We start from the raw sequence: 16,895 nt of genomic DNA on the forward strand, positions 1-16,895 counted from the left end.
GGTCAGTGGTGCAGTAGTGCTGTTTGTTCTTCACAGTGGTGAGACACAGTACCAACTGATGCTGGCTTCAGCGCAGGCCTGTGCTCTCACCGCTGGCACCAGAGTGCCTTATGGCACTCTTTGTGATATCCAAAGCCTGCGGTGAGTATAGAGCACATGGGGGTAGCCCAATAGGATCACACTGTTAGTCTTTAAAGGTAAGAGATCAGTAAAAGAGCACATCTCGGCAAGTTTTCAATAAAGAGTTAGCAATTCAATAGCTCAGGCAAACCATCCCAGGCCAACATTACACAGAGATTTAATATCTAGGAGCTGCATCTACATATACATGTTTTGGGGGTCTGGGGGAACCCACTTCAGCCACTTGCACTGTGGAAACATCCAGTTGTTTTTTACATCCTCAACATCCACTCCCACAAGCATTGCTCTGCATGCAGGAACTTCTGGCCCTCAGCAGCCTGCATGCAAGTGGTAAGCTGTACTTTTGAGAGAGCTGTCAATGGAAAGGGGTGGGGTTGGTGGCAGGAAATTACCATACAAATAGCAGGTGCAAGAGAGGTTGCAAATCGGGACCTGAACATGTCAATGGCATATATGCAATATGGATGTGGTCCAGCAAAGACAAGCACCTGTCTTTACAGGGTAAAGGGTGACTCAATAATTTTTTTAATGTGCGAAGCAGTCCTTCGAGATGGCCTGTTTTTTTTCAAGAAGAGCACATGAGCCACCCAAATGACAAATGTGGGCTAGGGAGATATGAGTTCAAATCCCTCCTAGGCCAAGAATTGACTGCATGACCAGTCCACACTTCTTTGCCTCACGGCCCATCCCTAACCAACCTCCCTTACGCTGATGCAGGCTCCGCTGCATCCTATGGGGGAAGTTGTAATGCTGACAGGCTCCTCAAGGTAAGGGGACATCCATCCCCTTTCCCAAGTGTAGGCCTCAGCTGCCACAATAGGGCAACTTGGACCTGCACCTGCTAAATTGCTGGCACAAGTCTGCCTTGCCTCGTGTCTCCAGAACTGGCCCAAGAAGAGGTATACAGTGTGCGCTGCTGCCACCAATCCAGTCCCCCGCCTGGACCTGATCCCCCATCCCCATCCTGTTACACCCCCTTCTTGCCCTCCCCCAGCCCCTTGGTTGCCCAGCACAGGGCTTACCTGCTCTGGTTCTTGTTGAGGCCTGCACTGGCACCAGCAGAACTGCACAGGCCTTTGTGCTGACGCTACTAACTTCTGCACTGTCACAATGTGCTTCACAGCACATTTGTGACTGCCTGCGGTGGTGGAGCGCGTGCTCCACTGGTGCAGATGGGGGATAGGACTGAGCCATCAGTTCCCATCTCTAAAATGGGAACAATACTTGCATACCTCACAGAGCTGTTGTTTAGAAGTTTTAACTTGGTTGTCCACATAACTTTATATTTTAAGTCTAAGAGAATTATTAATTATAACTGAAGCACTTACACTGATCAGTACCAGAAGTTAAATTCATTACTGCGGTGAAACAGTTCCACCACCACCACGCCAATAACAAGATTTTGCTCTATGCCAGTAATCACATACATCCTGTAATAAATGGGGGTCAGCTTCCTAGGAATTAATGAACAATTTATGTACACTGATTAGAAGGAATTTCATACCTATCATCTTTGCATAGCAACTATAATAATTCAGTCTTCAATAAAGACATTGTATTTTAAAAAACACCAACATGGGCTATAAAATGACATTTTGTTCATTCATTTGCTTTTGTATGGTGCTGATATACTGTTGAGAATTGCTTAATTGTAATCCAAGTACAATATTAGCAATATGAGCAATGCAAATGTAAAAAAGAGCAATTTCTTACCTCATTCATGTCAAAAATATGAAAGACTTTTTCAACATAACTATTGGCTTCTGGATTGAGTCCTTGTAGACCCAACACTGATTTAAATTCATGTAGACAAAGCTGTCCCGATGGGCATTCTCTCATAAATTTGGTGTACCAGTGGTGGATTTCCATGGCAGCGATATCATCTGCAGAGTTACCAGCACCCATAATGTCCAACATTCCAAGTATTCTCTTGTTTTTAGAATATTTTCATCCAAATGCTTGGCTTTGCAATGTTGCAAATGGCTATGCTCACATCTATCATTCAAACACCAACGTGGCATAGAAAGAAAGAGCTTCCATAAACCTCTTTACAGATCACTGCACAGATAGGCTATGTATATATAGCTCCCTAGCAAGATGACCTTCAGTGCCCAGTTTAAATGCAGAAAGGGTTTATCAGTGGGTGGCAGTCTTTCCCCAACCAGGTTATAACAGAATGATGCTTCTGGGTATATGTTACTGACCTATAGAATGTCCAGCTATTTTTTTTTCTGGATGCATACAGGGTTTGGTTTTTATTTTAATCCATAAGGATAGTCTAACTTTGTTGATTAGCTGCTTAATGAGGCAACAAACTTCTTTTGCTCAAACATCTGGTTAGGCTAGGGGGCCTTAACATCTGATTGCCTGTCCTTTTATGGGGAAAATATTATGGGGAAAATATAAATAAAATTATAAATTTTATGGGGAAAATACCCTGGGCGCAGAGCTTCACGCAACTTTAGGACCCTGTGGAAGCCTCTCTGAGGCTCCCAACAGGGTTGGTTTTCAGGAAGCACAGTTTAAAGCATCTGGGAAGCTTCAGGAAGCTTCCCTGATGCAGCGTGGGTTGTGCAAGGCTCCGTAAGCTTCAGGTAAGTGGGGGGGGGGGGACAGATCTGTGCGCTGGGGTGGTGGTGGCAACATTCCATGGGGGAGACACCATTGTGGACCTTTGCCTCGGGGCATAGGGCTAGGGAGGTCTGCCACTGCCTTAGGAGCAGGGCACAATTGACCCACCATGGTGTGTGTTCATTGACTAGTTGGCAAGATTGTTAAGCAACTTTGACATTTGGATGTTGGTGCCCATTGAAGCTTCCTGTCTCAGACAAATAGCTGAGGACTCCAGATTTGAGTGGAGACCACAGCGGGTGTGGGTGAGGGGAAGAATTAAAGCCCCCCCCCCACTGGAATACAAATGCATCAGAGATTTTCAGGAAGCACACAACTGCTTGGCATGCAGTAAATGTCTGATCTAGTCTCATTGCATGTGTCAGATTGCACTGAAAATATAAACTGCCTTGTTAGGGACTAATTGAAAGAGGACTTAAAATAATGCTGTTTTTAGTGTCATGCTTTTATATAAATATGTGTGGCTATATGTGAAATTTTATATGCAGCTCCCTTTGTTTCCATCTTTAAAAAAATCACAGAAAAGAACAATGATCAAAAATGATCTGTCCCTATAAGGATGGACTAAGCATTCAGCAGGATTGTTTTAGAAAAAAAGACAATCCAAAGGGGACATATTATAGAATTATGAAATGAACAGAGAGAAATGTGTCTTCTGTTAGAATGGTGGAACTCAGGGTCACCTAATTATACTGACAGGCAGCAAATTCAGCTCAGATAGAAAAACATTTCTTTACACAATGCACATCTTGTAGAATTTGCTAAGAGATGATGTGACGCCGTAGATCTAGCCTTTTAAAAGGACCTAGGCAAGTTCATGGAGCATGATTGTGTAGTCTTTGTACTAAATGAGCCATAACAGCTAAATAGAACTTCAGTGCTCAGGGGCACTAGGCCTTTGAAAACTGGTTGCTGTTGCCTTTATGCCCTGCTTGTGGGCTTCCTAGCTGTTGGCAACAAAATGCTGGATTAAATTGGACCCTTGGTCTGATCAAACAGGGTTCTTAGGTTCTTAAAGCTTACCCAACAGCAGGCCTAGTCAAAGGGGTGTGTGTGTGTGTTTAATACTCAAGGCAAACAAAAAGTTTGTTTCCTCCCCATTACATCTAATATTGCTAATAATAATAGTACATTCAAGCTGTAATTCTATACACACAACTACACTCACTTATGTGATAAATGCGTGGATGAAAATATAAGAACATACGAAGACCCCTGTTTGATCAGGCCAAAGGCCCCTCTAGTCCAGCTTCCTGTATCTCACAGTGGCCCACCAGATGCCTTAGCAAACATAGGATACTTATATCCAGGGCTTTTTTTTGTAATAGAACGCACCGGAACAGCATTCCTGCACCTTTTTTTATGCAGTCCCCTGCAGGAAAAAATGAATGGAGCCCTATGGAAAGTGAAAGTGAGTCGTATTGTTCGTTTACTCATGAGTAGGTGTACTTGCCATAGTCCGTCGGAAAGGGCAGGCCGAGAGGAATCCAACAACACCAGAATGGCCCCAATCCAATGAATGCAGCCTCCCCAAAACACCCGAGAAGGTCCCATCCCTCCCAGCTGCGAGCCTGAGCCAGTAAGGAAGCCACGTGGCCGTGTTTACTCACTAGTAGTCAGTCGGAAAGGGCAGCTGAGAGGACTCCAAGGATGTCAGAATGGTCCTGATCCAATGAATGCAGCCCCAAAAAACACAAAAGGGAAAAGGAGGTCCCTGCCTCCCTCCCAGCTGCAGTCTATTGAACCGTATGGAAAGTAAGCAGCCTCACTTCGCATTTATTCATGAGTAGGTAGATGTGGCTTGGCTGTTGGTCAGGCCCGGCAAAGGGGAATGTGAGGACACTAGAATGGTCCCGATCCCATGGAGCTGGAGATACTCCAGAAGGCAGCCTTCCCCCCCCCCCCCACTAAAAAGGACAAAAAAGAGGCTTCAGGTGGTAAGGGGAAAGTTTTCTATTTTGCACTTACAAAGCCAGGAGGGTCTTTTTCTTGATATGCCTGAAATAGAAGAACTTTAAACTGGGCACTGGGGAGGACTGGAAATCTCACTGATTCTTTTTTTTTTTTTTTGGGGGGGGGGTTATTGCAGGCAGACTACAGAGTAACCTCCATTGACCACTGTGGGACTTACTTCAGAGTAGACATGCATAGGATTGGGCTCACAGGCTGCAATCCTACCCACACTTTCCTGAGAGTAAGCCCCATTGACCACAATAGGACTTACTTCAGAGTAGATTCACCTGGTGGAACAGGACTGGCTCCCCCTTATTTAGTTATTTCTTTTAATTTAATTATTTATAATTATTTATTTTAATTTGCTTGATGATGTCACTTCTGGCCATGACATTACTTCCAGTGGGTCCTGGACAGATTGTCATTCTAAAAAGTGGGTCCCAGTACGTAGATCTGGAAAGGAGGTAGGCTGTGGTGTCAGCAGTGGCCCCTTTAAGGGTAAGGCCTGGGCTTCCAGGGAGTGTGCTGCCCAGCTGCAGCCACTTGAAGGCAATAGGGCCCTCAGGGATATAAGAAGCACCTGAGGCAGGAAGGGTTTGTGGGCAGCAAAAGGAGGAAAGCTTGAAGCAGGGGGAGACTGGATTAATAGACTAAGGAATTGATGGCTAATGGACTGCTGGTAGACTGACTGGTGAATGGACTTTGGAGACTGCTGGAACAGACTGCTGGAGACACTGGAGTTTGGTGTGTGGCTGCTGTGCCTAAGACCTGCTGAGGACCAAGGGTCTGCTGTAGTGGTGGGAGGCTGCTGGCAGGAGAGAGGACCTCTGCAGGTTGAACAGGCAAGCTACCCTGGAGGTGGGGTCCAGCAGGACTGCAGGGCAGAACCAGGGTCATTTGTTGGGGGAAAGAAGGGGAGCTAATTTGCTTAAAGTGGGCATAATTCTCCAGGCAGAGTTTGGCCTTGGAATCTGGCAAAACACAGTGCTAAAAGTTTGAGAACTGCTGCCATAAGTTGTTAGTAAGTTGACACAGGGGTGTGTGTGACTCTACAAGTTTTCAAAATCACTAAAATCAGAATTTGGAGGAACAATACTATCATGTTTTATATCAATCTATGCGTAATTTCATGCAGAATGCAATGAAACAAACCACATTGAAATATCTGTGTTCTAACAAAAGGTACAGCCAATAAACCAGTGGGGGCAGGGTGATGGTACATCACCACGCCCACCACCTGGGGCGTTGCCCCGCCCACTGCATGGGGTGATGCACAGGTCTCCCGCACTGGGTGACGTGAATCCTAGAGACGCCACTGGGGTGCTGATTCCAAAAATGGCATCAGTTTTCTCCTATCATTTCTAGTTTTGGAAATATGGCGTAGTCTTGTCAGTGAATGGTTCAAGGAGTTTCCTCATGAGGAACCCTATGCTATGGCCTTTTTTGGAATCAGCAACCCAAATTCATAAAAAAACCACCATAAATTTTGATAATGTTTTTCTGATCCTCAGTTTTGCAAGTCTTTGATATAGATTAAAGATCATCCTGAACTATTTTTTGCCAATGGCAAAGAGTGGTTAACTTGATAACTGTAGGCACAGTGTATTTTAGTGCATTTTACATTAGAACAGTGTTTCTCAAACTGTGGGTCGGGACCCACTAGACGCTGTGCCAGAACCACCATTCAGAGCGTGATACCATAGTCTTTCGAGACTGAAGGTTGCCAACTAAGGGTCGGGACCCACTAGGTGGGTCATGAGCCAATTTCAGATAGGTCCCCATTCATTTCAATTTTTTTTAAATCTGTATTCAATAGTGTTGAATGCCTTTTTGTTATTCTCTCTGTACGTGTTAATCACGTGTTGTCTAGTTGTATCTTATTACCTATTTCTCCAATAAAAAATGGTTTAAAAATAAATAAATAAAAGATTAACAAGTTGTGAGTTCCTGCACTTTTTTTTTTTTTACAAAAAAAGCACTGCTTATATCCTATACTTCCTTGTATTTAGCATTCAAAGATAGCCTATTTCTGGAACCAGGAGTTGCATTTACCCATCATGATTTGTAACCTATGATGGAGTTTTCCTCCATAAATCTATCCAATACCCTTTTAAAATCATCTAGGCCCGGCCAGGGAGAGCAAAACAGAGGCATTTACCTCTGTTTTGCTTTAGTGGCCCAGAATGGCTCTGAAGGGGAGGGGCCTCTTGCACAATGCATTCAGGCACCTGCAAAACTTAGTACTTTGCACCCCCTCTAGCTACACCACTGGCGGGGTGACCCTACCATAGGGCACAGAACTAATGTAGCTTTTCTGACACTATCTGGATGTGATAGAAAATAGATGCAGATGTTTGTTACATTTCTTTAGGAAGACTTAACATTCAAAGGGGAAGCTGAGGTGAATCTCCATCCCCCAAATTAAGCATCAAACAGAACTCGCCCCTACAGTTTCCCTCTGGGAAGTCTGAACTGTAAAGAACAAAAAGGGAAGGTGCCTTTCTAAGAGTCTGACCTCAAAATCCTTTTGAAAACAGTACTCCACAGTGCGTGTCATGTGGTTTTAACAGGCTGTAAGCCTATAAAAGAGATTAAAAACAGCTGAACATCCTCAAGAAGCACAGAACAGAGCAGGGTGAGTGAAGCAGACAACAGGAGCCAGTCTGGTTTAGTAACAACAAAAGTGATATTTGCCAGGGTCTACGGATGGCCATATTCTAGCACTAGGCATTCAGTGTTTTGATTAGTTTAAATTTGAACTTGATGCCATCAATGGAGTAGCTAGCTGGGATGCTAAGCACTAAGTTTTGCAGGGAGCCACACCACAATGTGCAGGCAGCTCTTCCCCCTCCCCTATGGAGCCATTCTAGGTGTCGGGAGCAAACTGGAGGCGAATGCCTGAAATGGCTCTGAGGGGAAGGAGCTGCTTGCATGCTGCAGTGACATTCCATGCAAAACTTAATGCTTTGCACCCCCTCTAGCTATACCACTTTATGTCATCAATAGAGAAGTGCTCCTAAATTGACATAAGTGCCGCAGAATCTTTAAGGAACTAAAAGCAGAGAGATCTTATAGATTTAAAGCTCCAAATACAATCTGAATGCAACAAGGCATATCATTTGGCAAAGCTATGACTCCCTGCAAACTTTGCTATGGCTCCTTGTAAACTATTTCCAGCCTTGGAAATAGGCTTTCTTCCAACTGGGCCCCAAATCCTTCCTACTTTCCCTGGTTGGCTTTAAATATGATCTGTTCATATATTCTGTGTATCACCTGTGCACAAGCACTTTATAAATAATGAGAAGACAGTGGGCTCGCAATGTAAAATTGACAGAGGGAAGGCAGAGAGAAGGAGAAAAAAGCAACAACACACTGGGGAAGAATATGAGATTACTCTTTGCATGTAGATTTCGTTATAGTATGGGCACTAGGGCATCAGATCAAAAGTTGTCTGGCTTCCCAAAAGCAACTGCCTTGGTACTCATTAGGATTCTAGTAGAAGAGGACTTGATGGGGTTACACTCCTTCCTTGCTTATGTCAATGGAAGCTCTCTGCTAATAAGACCAGCAGCGCAATCCAAACAAAATCCTCACCGGCAGATTGCATGTTCCATTGGCAAAACCAGCAGGATCTAGGCATAATTGCCTGGATTCTGCCAGAAATTGAGCAAGATTATCACATGCATCAGTGCCACTGTCCTGTGCAGTGGACCAGTGGCCAGGCCATCACCTGCTGGTGCAAGGTGAGGTGGCAGCAGGGGTAAGCGAAACAGGGTGGGATGTGGGAAGAACGGGGCAGTTTCTAGGCAAGGAGAGGGTGGGGGGGAGGTGGAATGAGGGTAGATTCAGCAGCACAAGTATGCAGCTTGAATCCTATCCCTTCCCCTTTCTATGGCAAAATCACTGATGCAAGATTGAGAAGTCCCTTGGAGACAGTGGAAGCTTTGTCCTCCTCACTTATGCTGAGAAGACATCTCCAACTGCCCCCTCCCCACCATGGGATGCAGCACACATGGCTACATCAGTGGGAGACTCAGTTAGATAGGAGTGAGCTGTTGAGAGTTACCATCTGCACTGATGCTAACTGTGCATCATGCTAGTTAGTTCCTTCTTCATCAGACCCACTTTAAAAATGCTAGTTTCAAACTCAGGGCAAATGGAGCATAATTAGCCTTTGTTGGAAAGTAGGACAACAGCACCTGCAGTACACTAGGGGGCAGTGTGCTGTCCTGGTGGCAGAGGCTACCCATCTCAGACTTTGACCTGTGAAGGTGTGTTCCTACTTGCTTCCTCCCTCCGTCTCTCTCCTGACCTCCCAAGCATGCAAGAATTCCATCCATGAGCTCTGCCAGTTGGATGCAGTCCACGATACCACAAGGTCTCACAAACCCCTGCAAAGAGAAGGACTTTAGGATTCCTTGCAGCAAAGTCAAGGACCTGTACTACTTTCAGAAATGTGCGTGTCTGTAAACATAAATAAAATGTTTTTCTCTAAAACCTTTTTACCACCTCAGCTCCTGTTTCATCCTTAGCAGCAAACTAGCAAACTCTGAAAGCAAACTTTCAGAGCGCGATACCATAGTCTTTCGAGACTGAAGGTTGCCAACAACTAAGTAGGAGGGGGTTGGGGGGAGCAATCAGAAAACAGATCTCCACCATATGACTCTACATTCATAAACCTCTTTGTCAAAGAGCATTTATGTTGGTTACTATTGACACAGATGTCACGGATACAGATGTAGCTGTAGCTAAGGTGAACAAGGAAGAGAGTGAGGAATGTATGCTGGAGAGAGGTGTGTGTTCTTGAACTTGAATCCTGACTTGTACACCACAGGGTGAAGATGGTGAGCATTACGTAAGCACCAGGGCTCTCAATATAAGTTAGAACTTTAATCTCTAGTGGACTAATCTTAAGGGGGCATCAGAGGTAATTTGAGCAACAAGCTCACTGTGGAGGTACACAGACCGTATTTTGTTCAGATGTGCAGTCTTCTTTTAAGGATTCAAGTTCAGGGGGAACGTTTTCTTCTTGTCCACAGATGAGTCAAGCTATGAGCTGCACTGACTGCCTGCTCTCTGTGACACCCTCAGGCTTATTCCCCCCCCTCCTTTGTCCGAGCAGGTTTTCAACTTTAAGAAAAGATTATTTAAAAAGAAAATCAGCGAGGAACAAGCATTTGGTCAAATTAACCTACATTTCATGGAATGCACTTTAATGAATAAGAAGGCGGACAACCCATCTGAAGCACTGGGCAAGACAATCAGCAGTTGATTAGCTCACTAGTACATCTGTCATTCTGAATAAATGAGGAAGCTGTGCTCACCCCACTGGTATGTTCTGTACTTACCCAAAATGTCTATATGCTGACACATCAATGCTGCACGGTTGCAGTGCCTGTGCAAGGACACAGTGACCTGGCACACCATTCATAAGCCTCAGCTAAAGTATATTTTTGCTTATAATGGGAATCAGCATCAGTGGCCAGAGAAACACCTGGTACACTGAGAAGACTCTGAAGAACGTCGGCTCCCCAGCACCCTGCTATACTGCCACCACTTCTAGTAGAGAAAGCCTGGACGTACAGGAGTTGAATGTGTTCAAGTGAGGAAGCCCACTCCCAGAGAGAACATACTGAAATCTGGCTGCTGAGAATGGACTGGCATCCTATTTCTGGGCAGGAGGTCTCGCTCAGTTGGTAAAGCTGCCGCCTTGTATGCCTGAAGATCTGAGGCTGCCAGTTCAAAACAACCGGAAGTACCCCAGAACTGACAACACGCTGATATATTGATGATCTGACCCTCAGTGGCAGAGAGGAGTTGCCGTCAAGTGGAGCGTGGGAGGCGAAGGGCCAGAGACAGGTCAGACCAAAAGGTGCAAAAGAGAGCGACTAAGATGATTACGGGGCTGGGGCACCTTCCTTACGAGGAAAGGCTATGGTGTTTGGGCCTCTTCAGCCTGGAAAAGAGACACCTGAGGGAGGACATGATTGAGACATACAAAATTATGCAGGAGATGGAGAGTGGATAGGGAGATGCTCTTAACACATAACACCAGAACCAGGGGACATCCACTAAAATTGAGTGTTGGGAGAGTTAGAACAGACAAGAAAAAATATTTCCTTACTCAGCGTGTGGTTGGTCTGTGGAACTCCTTGCCACAGGATGTGGTGACGTCATCTGGCCTGGACGCCTTTAAAAGGGGATTGGACAAGTTTCTGGAGGAAAAATCCATTACGGGGTACAAGCCATGATGTGTATGCGGAACCTCCTGATTTTAGAAATGGGCTATGTCAGAAGGCCAGATGCAGGGCAGGGCACCAGGATGAGGTCTCTTGTTATCTGGTGTGCTCCCTGGGGCATTTGGTGGGCCGCTGTGAGATACAGAAAGCTGGACTAGATGGGCCTATGGCCTGATCCAGTGGGGCTGTTCTTATGTTCTTATGTTTATGTTCTTATGACTGGGAAGGAATCCAGCTGGAACGAGGAGTTCTATGAAAGACTAGAACTATTTAATTGTAAAAAATCCCTACGGGGGTTCAGAACAGCCTGCCTATGTAAACCGCCTTGGATTAAAGTCTGAGGAGAAATCTGACGACCAAAGAAAGGCGGTATATAAATACCTGTATAAATAAATATAAATATTTCGGGGGGGGGAGGTGTCATTCCCGTGACCATACTTGGTGAGGCAATACTAGCAGGACAACTGGGAAGATAGCCTATTATGCCATCCCCTGTACCTCCAACAGCTATTGCTCCTGAGAGTTCAAAGAGACAGGAAGCTACTGATGTCACCCTGTGACACCCTGAGCTACTAATGTTTAGAATCGCAGCAGAGATGTCAGTGGGAACAGATACACCTGCTGGGCTGGGGAGAGCACTTTTGTCGTCGTCCCCTTCTCTTTTTCAGGGAGGCAGAACCAGGAACTACATGACTCCATATAGACCACATCAGGTATTTTGGATCTATCATTGCAGGGGCAATATCCGCCACCTATAAATTTGACTGAGAAGACAGTAGTTGAAAACTGCTTTATGAAAACTCCAAAATAAAGTAAAACAAATTACCCTTGGGACTGTTAATATTCAGATATGAATCTACTACAGAGGCAATATATTTAAAATAATCCTTGTGGATTAAACACTTTGGTGTATAAACATGTCAATTAACTTCAATCCATAACACTCAAAGAATCAAGGAAACTGTGTATTATCTTCCTTTATCACGCAATGCAATTTGTATCAACAATCAGTTAAAATGAAAAGCTTTAATCTCCATTAAAAAGAAAAAAAGTACAGTATTTATATTGCTACAAGTTAACACATAATGATTAGTGAGGTTAATATTTTTAAACAAACAGAAGCGACTTTTAAAAGGCTCCAACTTAAACATGTCAGTTCCTCCCCACGTGGGTAAAATAAAATAAAAAAACAACAACAGACTTTCAACTGGTATTACTGCTGAAACACCTCCGTGCACTTCAATGCACAGTATGAACATTGCACTGAAAATGCATGGAAGTTGCACAGCAGCAGAACTTGCAGGATTGCTCCTGGTATCACCAAAATATGTTAGCCATAAAACAAAACAAAAATTTTCATATATTTTCACAAAAATAAGAAACCTAGGTGGGAACATTTCACCTGTTGCAAGCTCCATTGGAATGCATAAGACTCTTGAAGATGAATTTCTGGCTCACTTGTGCCTGTTACATTTTAATTTATACATCATACAGGGCTAAAAGATGTACCACTTTCTTCACCCAAAAGGGAAGATTTGCAGAATGCAGTGCTGTCGGTGTTCATACAAGAAGTGCCCAGGTTTTCTTGGTGCTGCAGATGCTGTTCCAAGTAGCTGTCAACGTCTTCCAGGTTATTTATAAGAAGATGCTGAAGCAGAATGCATGCAAAAGGGCATTATTGCAAGGTTTATAGTGAGGGTTCACCAGACTAAGCAGTCAATCAAGATTTTATTGGCCCAAACTACAATTACAAATAACTGTAGCCCAATAACCCTATCAGAATGGGAAAAGTAAACCATGCAATTGAAATCACCTGGGGGAAAAAACCAAGGGTTCAGGCATGGTGATTTCTCTCTTTTGAAAGGTTGACAACCTTACAGTTTTGCACAATTGGTGCAATGAGGGGAGACTATGGGAGGATTTTTAAAATGTTTTTGTAGGATCCCCTTTTATCCATGGTTTCTGTATTCATGGGGAAGCTGTGAATGTATGCCCCATGAATACAGGTAGCATTCATGGTATACAGCATACATGCTATACAGCATGGTAGCATGCTGTATAGCATTTTTCACTCCTTATTACTGTAGCACACACAGAAACAGATGGGCAGCCCAATCCTGAAGCCAGCAGCTCCGCCGGGTACAGTGGCACCAAAAAGGCTACTGCTGCGTCCAGTGGCACTTCTGAGGCTGCTGGAGGTCTCTGCTGGGGAAAGTGCCAAGCCCCTCAATGGAGCTTCTCAAGTTTGTGCCAGCTATTTTGCCGGCGCAGACTTGAGAGACTGGGCCTTCTGGCCCAACATAGAATTCAGGATCTGGCAGAACAGAGCTCCACTGGTCCCATCCCCCTCCAGCCCTAGTTCTTCTCCCTGCCCTGTTCTGCCCACTCCCCACCTATCCTGCTCCGAAACTACTTACCTCCAGCCAGCGCTACTGGAGCGCCAGCTGGCCCTCCATGCAGTGCTAAGACTCAGGGTTGGCTTGTGTTGGCCCACCACTTGGTGGCCCCTCCCCTCCGGGTGCCATGGACGTACCTTATGGCATGTTTGCGACACCAGTGCCAGCACTGGAGCTCAGCACCGGAGGTGAAGGACTTTAGGACTGGGCCCTAACACAATAAGCAGGTGTGCCCTTAACTCTCTGTCTCATTAATGAAAACCGGACCTTCACTACTGAAAATTAGGGGTAGGACTGCAGCTCAGTGGCAGAACATTTGCTTTGAATGTATCAGCTTGCAGATGCAGTCCTAGCACCTCTAGGCTGGGGTGGGAAAGATCTCTCCCCAAAGTCCTGGGAAACTGCTGCCAGTCATTATTTACAGGGCTGAGCTAGATGGACCAATGATCTGGCTCAGTGAAAGGTAGCTTCCTGGATACCCCACCTAGCAGATTAACCAATTCAAAATTTAAATTGCTTAATCTGTGAATTAGAGGCTGCAGCCTTACTAGAAATATTAAAATGGATCAAAAAAGGGAGGGCTGCTTTTCTCAAAAATAGCACAAAATGTCCCAGGGACAGGAAACTTCCTCCCCCCCCCCCCATAAAAACAAAAATGTGGAAAAGAGATAAGAGCCTTCAACACAGAGATTTTCAACTGCTGTGCTGTGGCACGTTGGTGTGCTGTGAATGGTGTATTTTGACAATTTTGGCACCTTCTCAGTGTGCCATGAGATGAAAACAGTTGAAAATTGATGCTCTAACATGGGAATAAAATAGCTGCACTTACTGGATTTTGTTTCAATAGCAGTTGGGCTATTGTACCCCGGAGATACTCAAGTTTTTCTTCAGCAGCCTTTATTTGTGTCTCACACAGACTAATCTTTGTTTCAGTGGCATGGATGGTATGAAGATTCTGTTGCCTAACATACTGAAGTTTTCCTAAAAGTTGTTCTTCATATTGTGAATAATACTGAAACAGACATATCATTGACATTTATTGCAGTTTTAAGTGCAATTTTTCCTTTTATACGCGACTATTATTTTTTTTCTTCCTTCTAGAAAAAATCCAATGGGCATCCTTTTTTAAAAAAAAAAAAAATATTGTCCAACACTTTGATAGAAGGAATGCTATAACTTTTTCCATAGTTAAAAAAAAGGGTAAGATATCAACTTACAAAAAGATTTACAATATCAGGCTTAAAGTACAGAACTGTTGAGCTCATGTACTTCTAATGTGCAGAAGCTTAAATATTTCACTAAATATTTAAGTAAATATTTCACTTAAAATTCCAGCTGCCCACAAGTGGAAACTGAATTAAAATGAAGTTTGCAAATCACCTGGGAGATGCTCTCTCATGCATCAGCTTGAGATGGAGCAACTATGAGTCACTGGGACCACTGCAACTAACTCAGAAATATATTTGCATAATTGCATCACTATGGTGAAGACCATTCAACCTTAGTTTAGGAATGACAGAGGAGCATTATTATAATAAGCTATAGGTTGGAAGACTTTGAGTGACTTTTTTTTCTTTGCCAAAGCATTAGGAGCTACCAACATGTAATGGTGGCTTGGAAAGGCAGAGAGTATCATCAAATGGCAGCTCATGGGGGTGGAGCCAATCGCAAAATGGTAGGTTATACAATAATGTACGTTACTTCAGTCATACTATCACCCCCTTCCCATTCCACAAAGTACACACTGTTCTCAGAATGCTGCTAGGGAAGTAAGTAAGTCCTGAGGACCCAATCCTATCCAACTTTCCAGTACCAGTGCAGTGGCAATGCAGCCCTGAGGAAAGGGAATAAACCTTCCCTTAACTGGAGGAGGCCTCCGTGACTGCCCCCTACCACAGTATGCAGTGTATGCCCCGTAAGCACAGCTGCATCAGCATTGGAAATGTGGACAGGATTTGGCCCTCAGAGTCCTGCCATTTGCCTTGGAAGAAAGCTCTGATTCTATAATCCTAAATCTGTCCTAGGACATACTGCAGTTGCTCAGTGGTGTCAGAAAGGCATTTTGTACATGCTCTGATATAGTTTTCTCCGTTCATTAAAAATGAAAGAAGATGGTGTTAAATCAGAAGAGTAGGCATTTGGGGAAGGGATGGTCTACAAATACATGAGAGAATACTTTTTCTGTTTGCACTGCAGGTAACTATATAACAATTTAATGTAAGTAACAATCACTTTTTTAAAAAAATTCATTACAGTAAATTAAAGGGGACAGTGCCTTCATGAACTGGCACTCTATTAATAGCCTCAAATTGTCTGGACTCAGCTGGTCCTCACCCAGTCAACAGGACACCTGGCAATAAGGCCAGCCCTGTTATATGGGCAATGACTGCTCAGAGACTGCTCAGATAATTTTGCCAAAGCTGTCTCTCCCTGTGAGACATGGAGTGGACTGACTACACCTGCATGGTTTGTGCCACTTTAATTGGAGTCAGGTACCAAGAAGACAAACTGAACTGGTCCAGGCTGAGCTCCCAGGGAGATCACAGCCAAGGAGGAATAAGGCTCCTATTCCAACTGAGGCATCTGGGGTGGAAAGAGACCATGTTTTTCTGACTTGTTCTGCCCACCCCAATCTGGACATATGCTTTTATTTCTTTTCTTACAATGACTACTAACTATCTGATGGGTAATCAGTTCAGAATATTAGTTAGCCATATTAAACCGCTTTTACCTGGTCGATGTATAGAGTTTCAGTCTTGTGCTGCTCAGAGTGCTCTTTGAGCTATTTTTATAAGACAAAATACATACATTTAGATATCCTTCTAAATTTAGAACATTTTATGAGTAGTGAAAACCTTGTATGATGTGGAAGAAATATAATACAATATAATTTTATTACTGGAGAATGAGAGGTGGAGTGCAAAGGAGAGTGACAGATATCAACAGTGCAAGGAGAGGCAGAGTGTCAAAGTGAGGGATGGAGAGATGAAGAGGAGGAGAGGTGAAGAAGAGAGACACAGAGGAGGCCAAGCATTAAACCAATGAGTGATGGGGAGCAAGGAGAGGCAGAGAGACTACGACAGCCTGAGAGATACGGCAAGGTGAGGAGGAAGAGAACAAGAAAGAGAGACACAGTAGGTAGAGAAGAGGAAGTAAAGGCCTGAATGCAAAGGCAAAGAGAGAATGGGAACCTGGAAATGTCATTCCTCCATGCAGAGAACTCAAGCTATCAGGAGATAGAAGGTGGCAGGGATAGTTGGATCAAGAAAAGGGGAAGGGTTGCAACTTACAGATTGAGTACCTGTGTAATTGACAAAAGTAATAAACAGGCTCTACAGTGAATAGAAAAACATGTTTGAGCCCCTTATTACCCCCTCACCCCCCCATCTTGCAGCAAGGACATTTCCAGCCCTAATGCCCCTTTGACAACAGACAGGGGTGGCAGTGTGGAACACGGATTTATTCTTTGGAAAGTGTACGTAGAACTGTAGTCTAAAAACGTCTGCTCTACTTGACCAAGTATAAATATTTTAGC

At 44.1% G+C, this 16,895-nt stretch overlaps 2 protein-coding genes across 2 annotated transcripts in view; both read right to left on the minus strand.

Moving 5' to 3' along the window:
- GUCA1C (guanylate cyclase activator 1C) overlaps positions 1-2,046 on the minus strand; it is a 58,094-nt gene extending 56,048 nt beyond the window's left edge. The window contains exon 1 of the mRNA XM_066621044.1: positions 1,855-2,046. Coding sequence (XP_066477141.1) covers positions 1,855-2,046 — 192 coding nt within the window. The remainder of the gene's footprint in view (positions 1-1,854) is intronic.
- A 10,404-nt stretch (positions 2,047-12,450) lies between these two features.
- The window catches only part of MORC1 (MORC family CW-type zinc finger 1), a 64,114-nt gene continuing 59,669 nt past the window's right edge, over positions 12,451-16,895 (minus strand). The window contains exons 26-28 of the mRNA XM_066621270.1: positions 16,092-16,142; positions 14,190-14,372; positions 12,451-12,612 (exon numbers count right to left, since the gene is read on the minus strand). Coding sequence (XP_066477367.1) covers positions 12,451-12,612; positions 14,190-14,372; positions 16,092-16,142 — 396 coding nt within the window. The remainder of the gene's footprint in view (positions 12,613-14,189; positions 14,373-16,091; positions 16,143-16,895) is intronic.

The sequence above is a fragment of the Tiliqua scincoides genome, chromosome 3, assembly GCF_035046505.1.
Source record: "Tiliqua scincoides isolate rTilSci1 chromosome 3, rTilSci1.hap2, whole genome shotgun sequence".
Lineage (NCBI taxonomy): Eukaryota > Metazoa > Chordata > Lepidosauria > Squamata > Scincidae > Tiliqua > Tiliqua scincoides.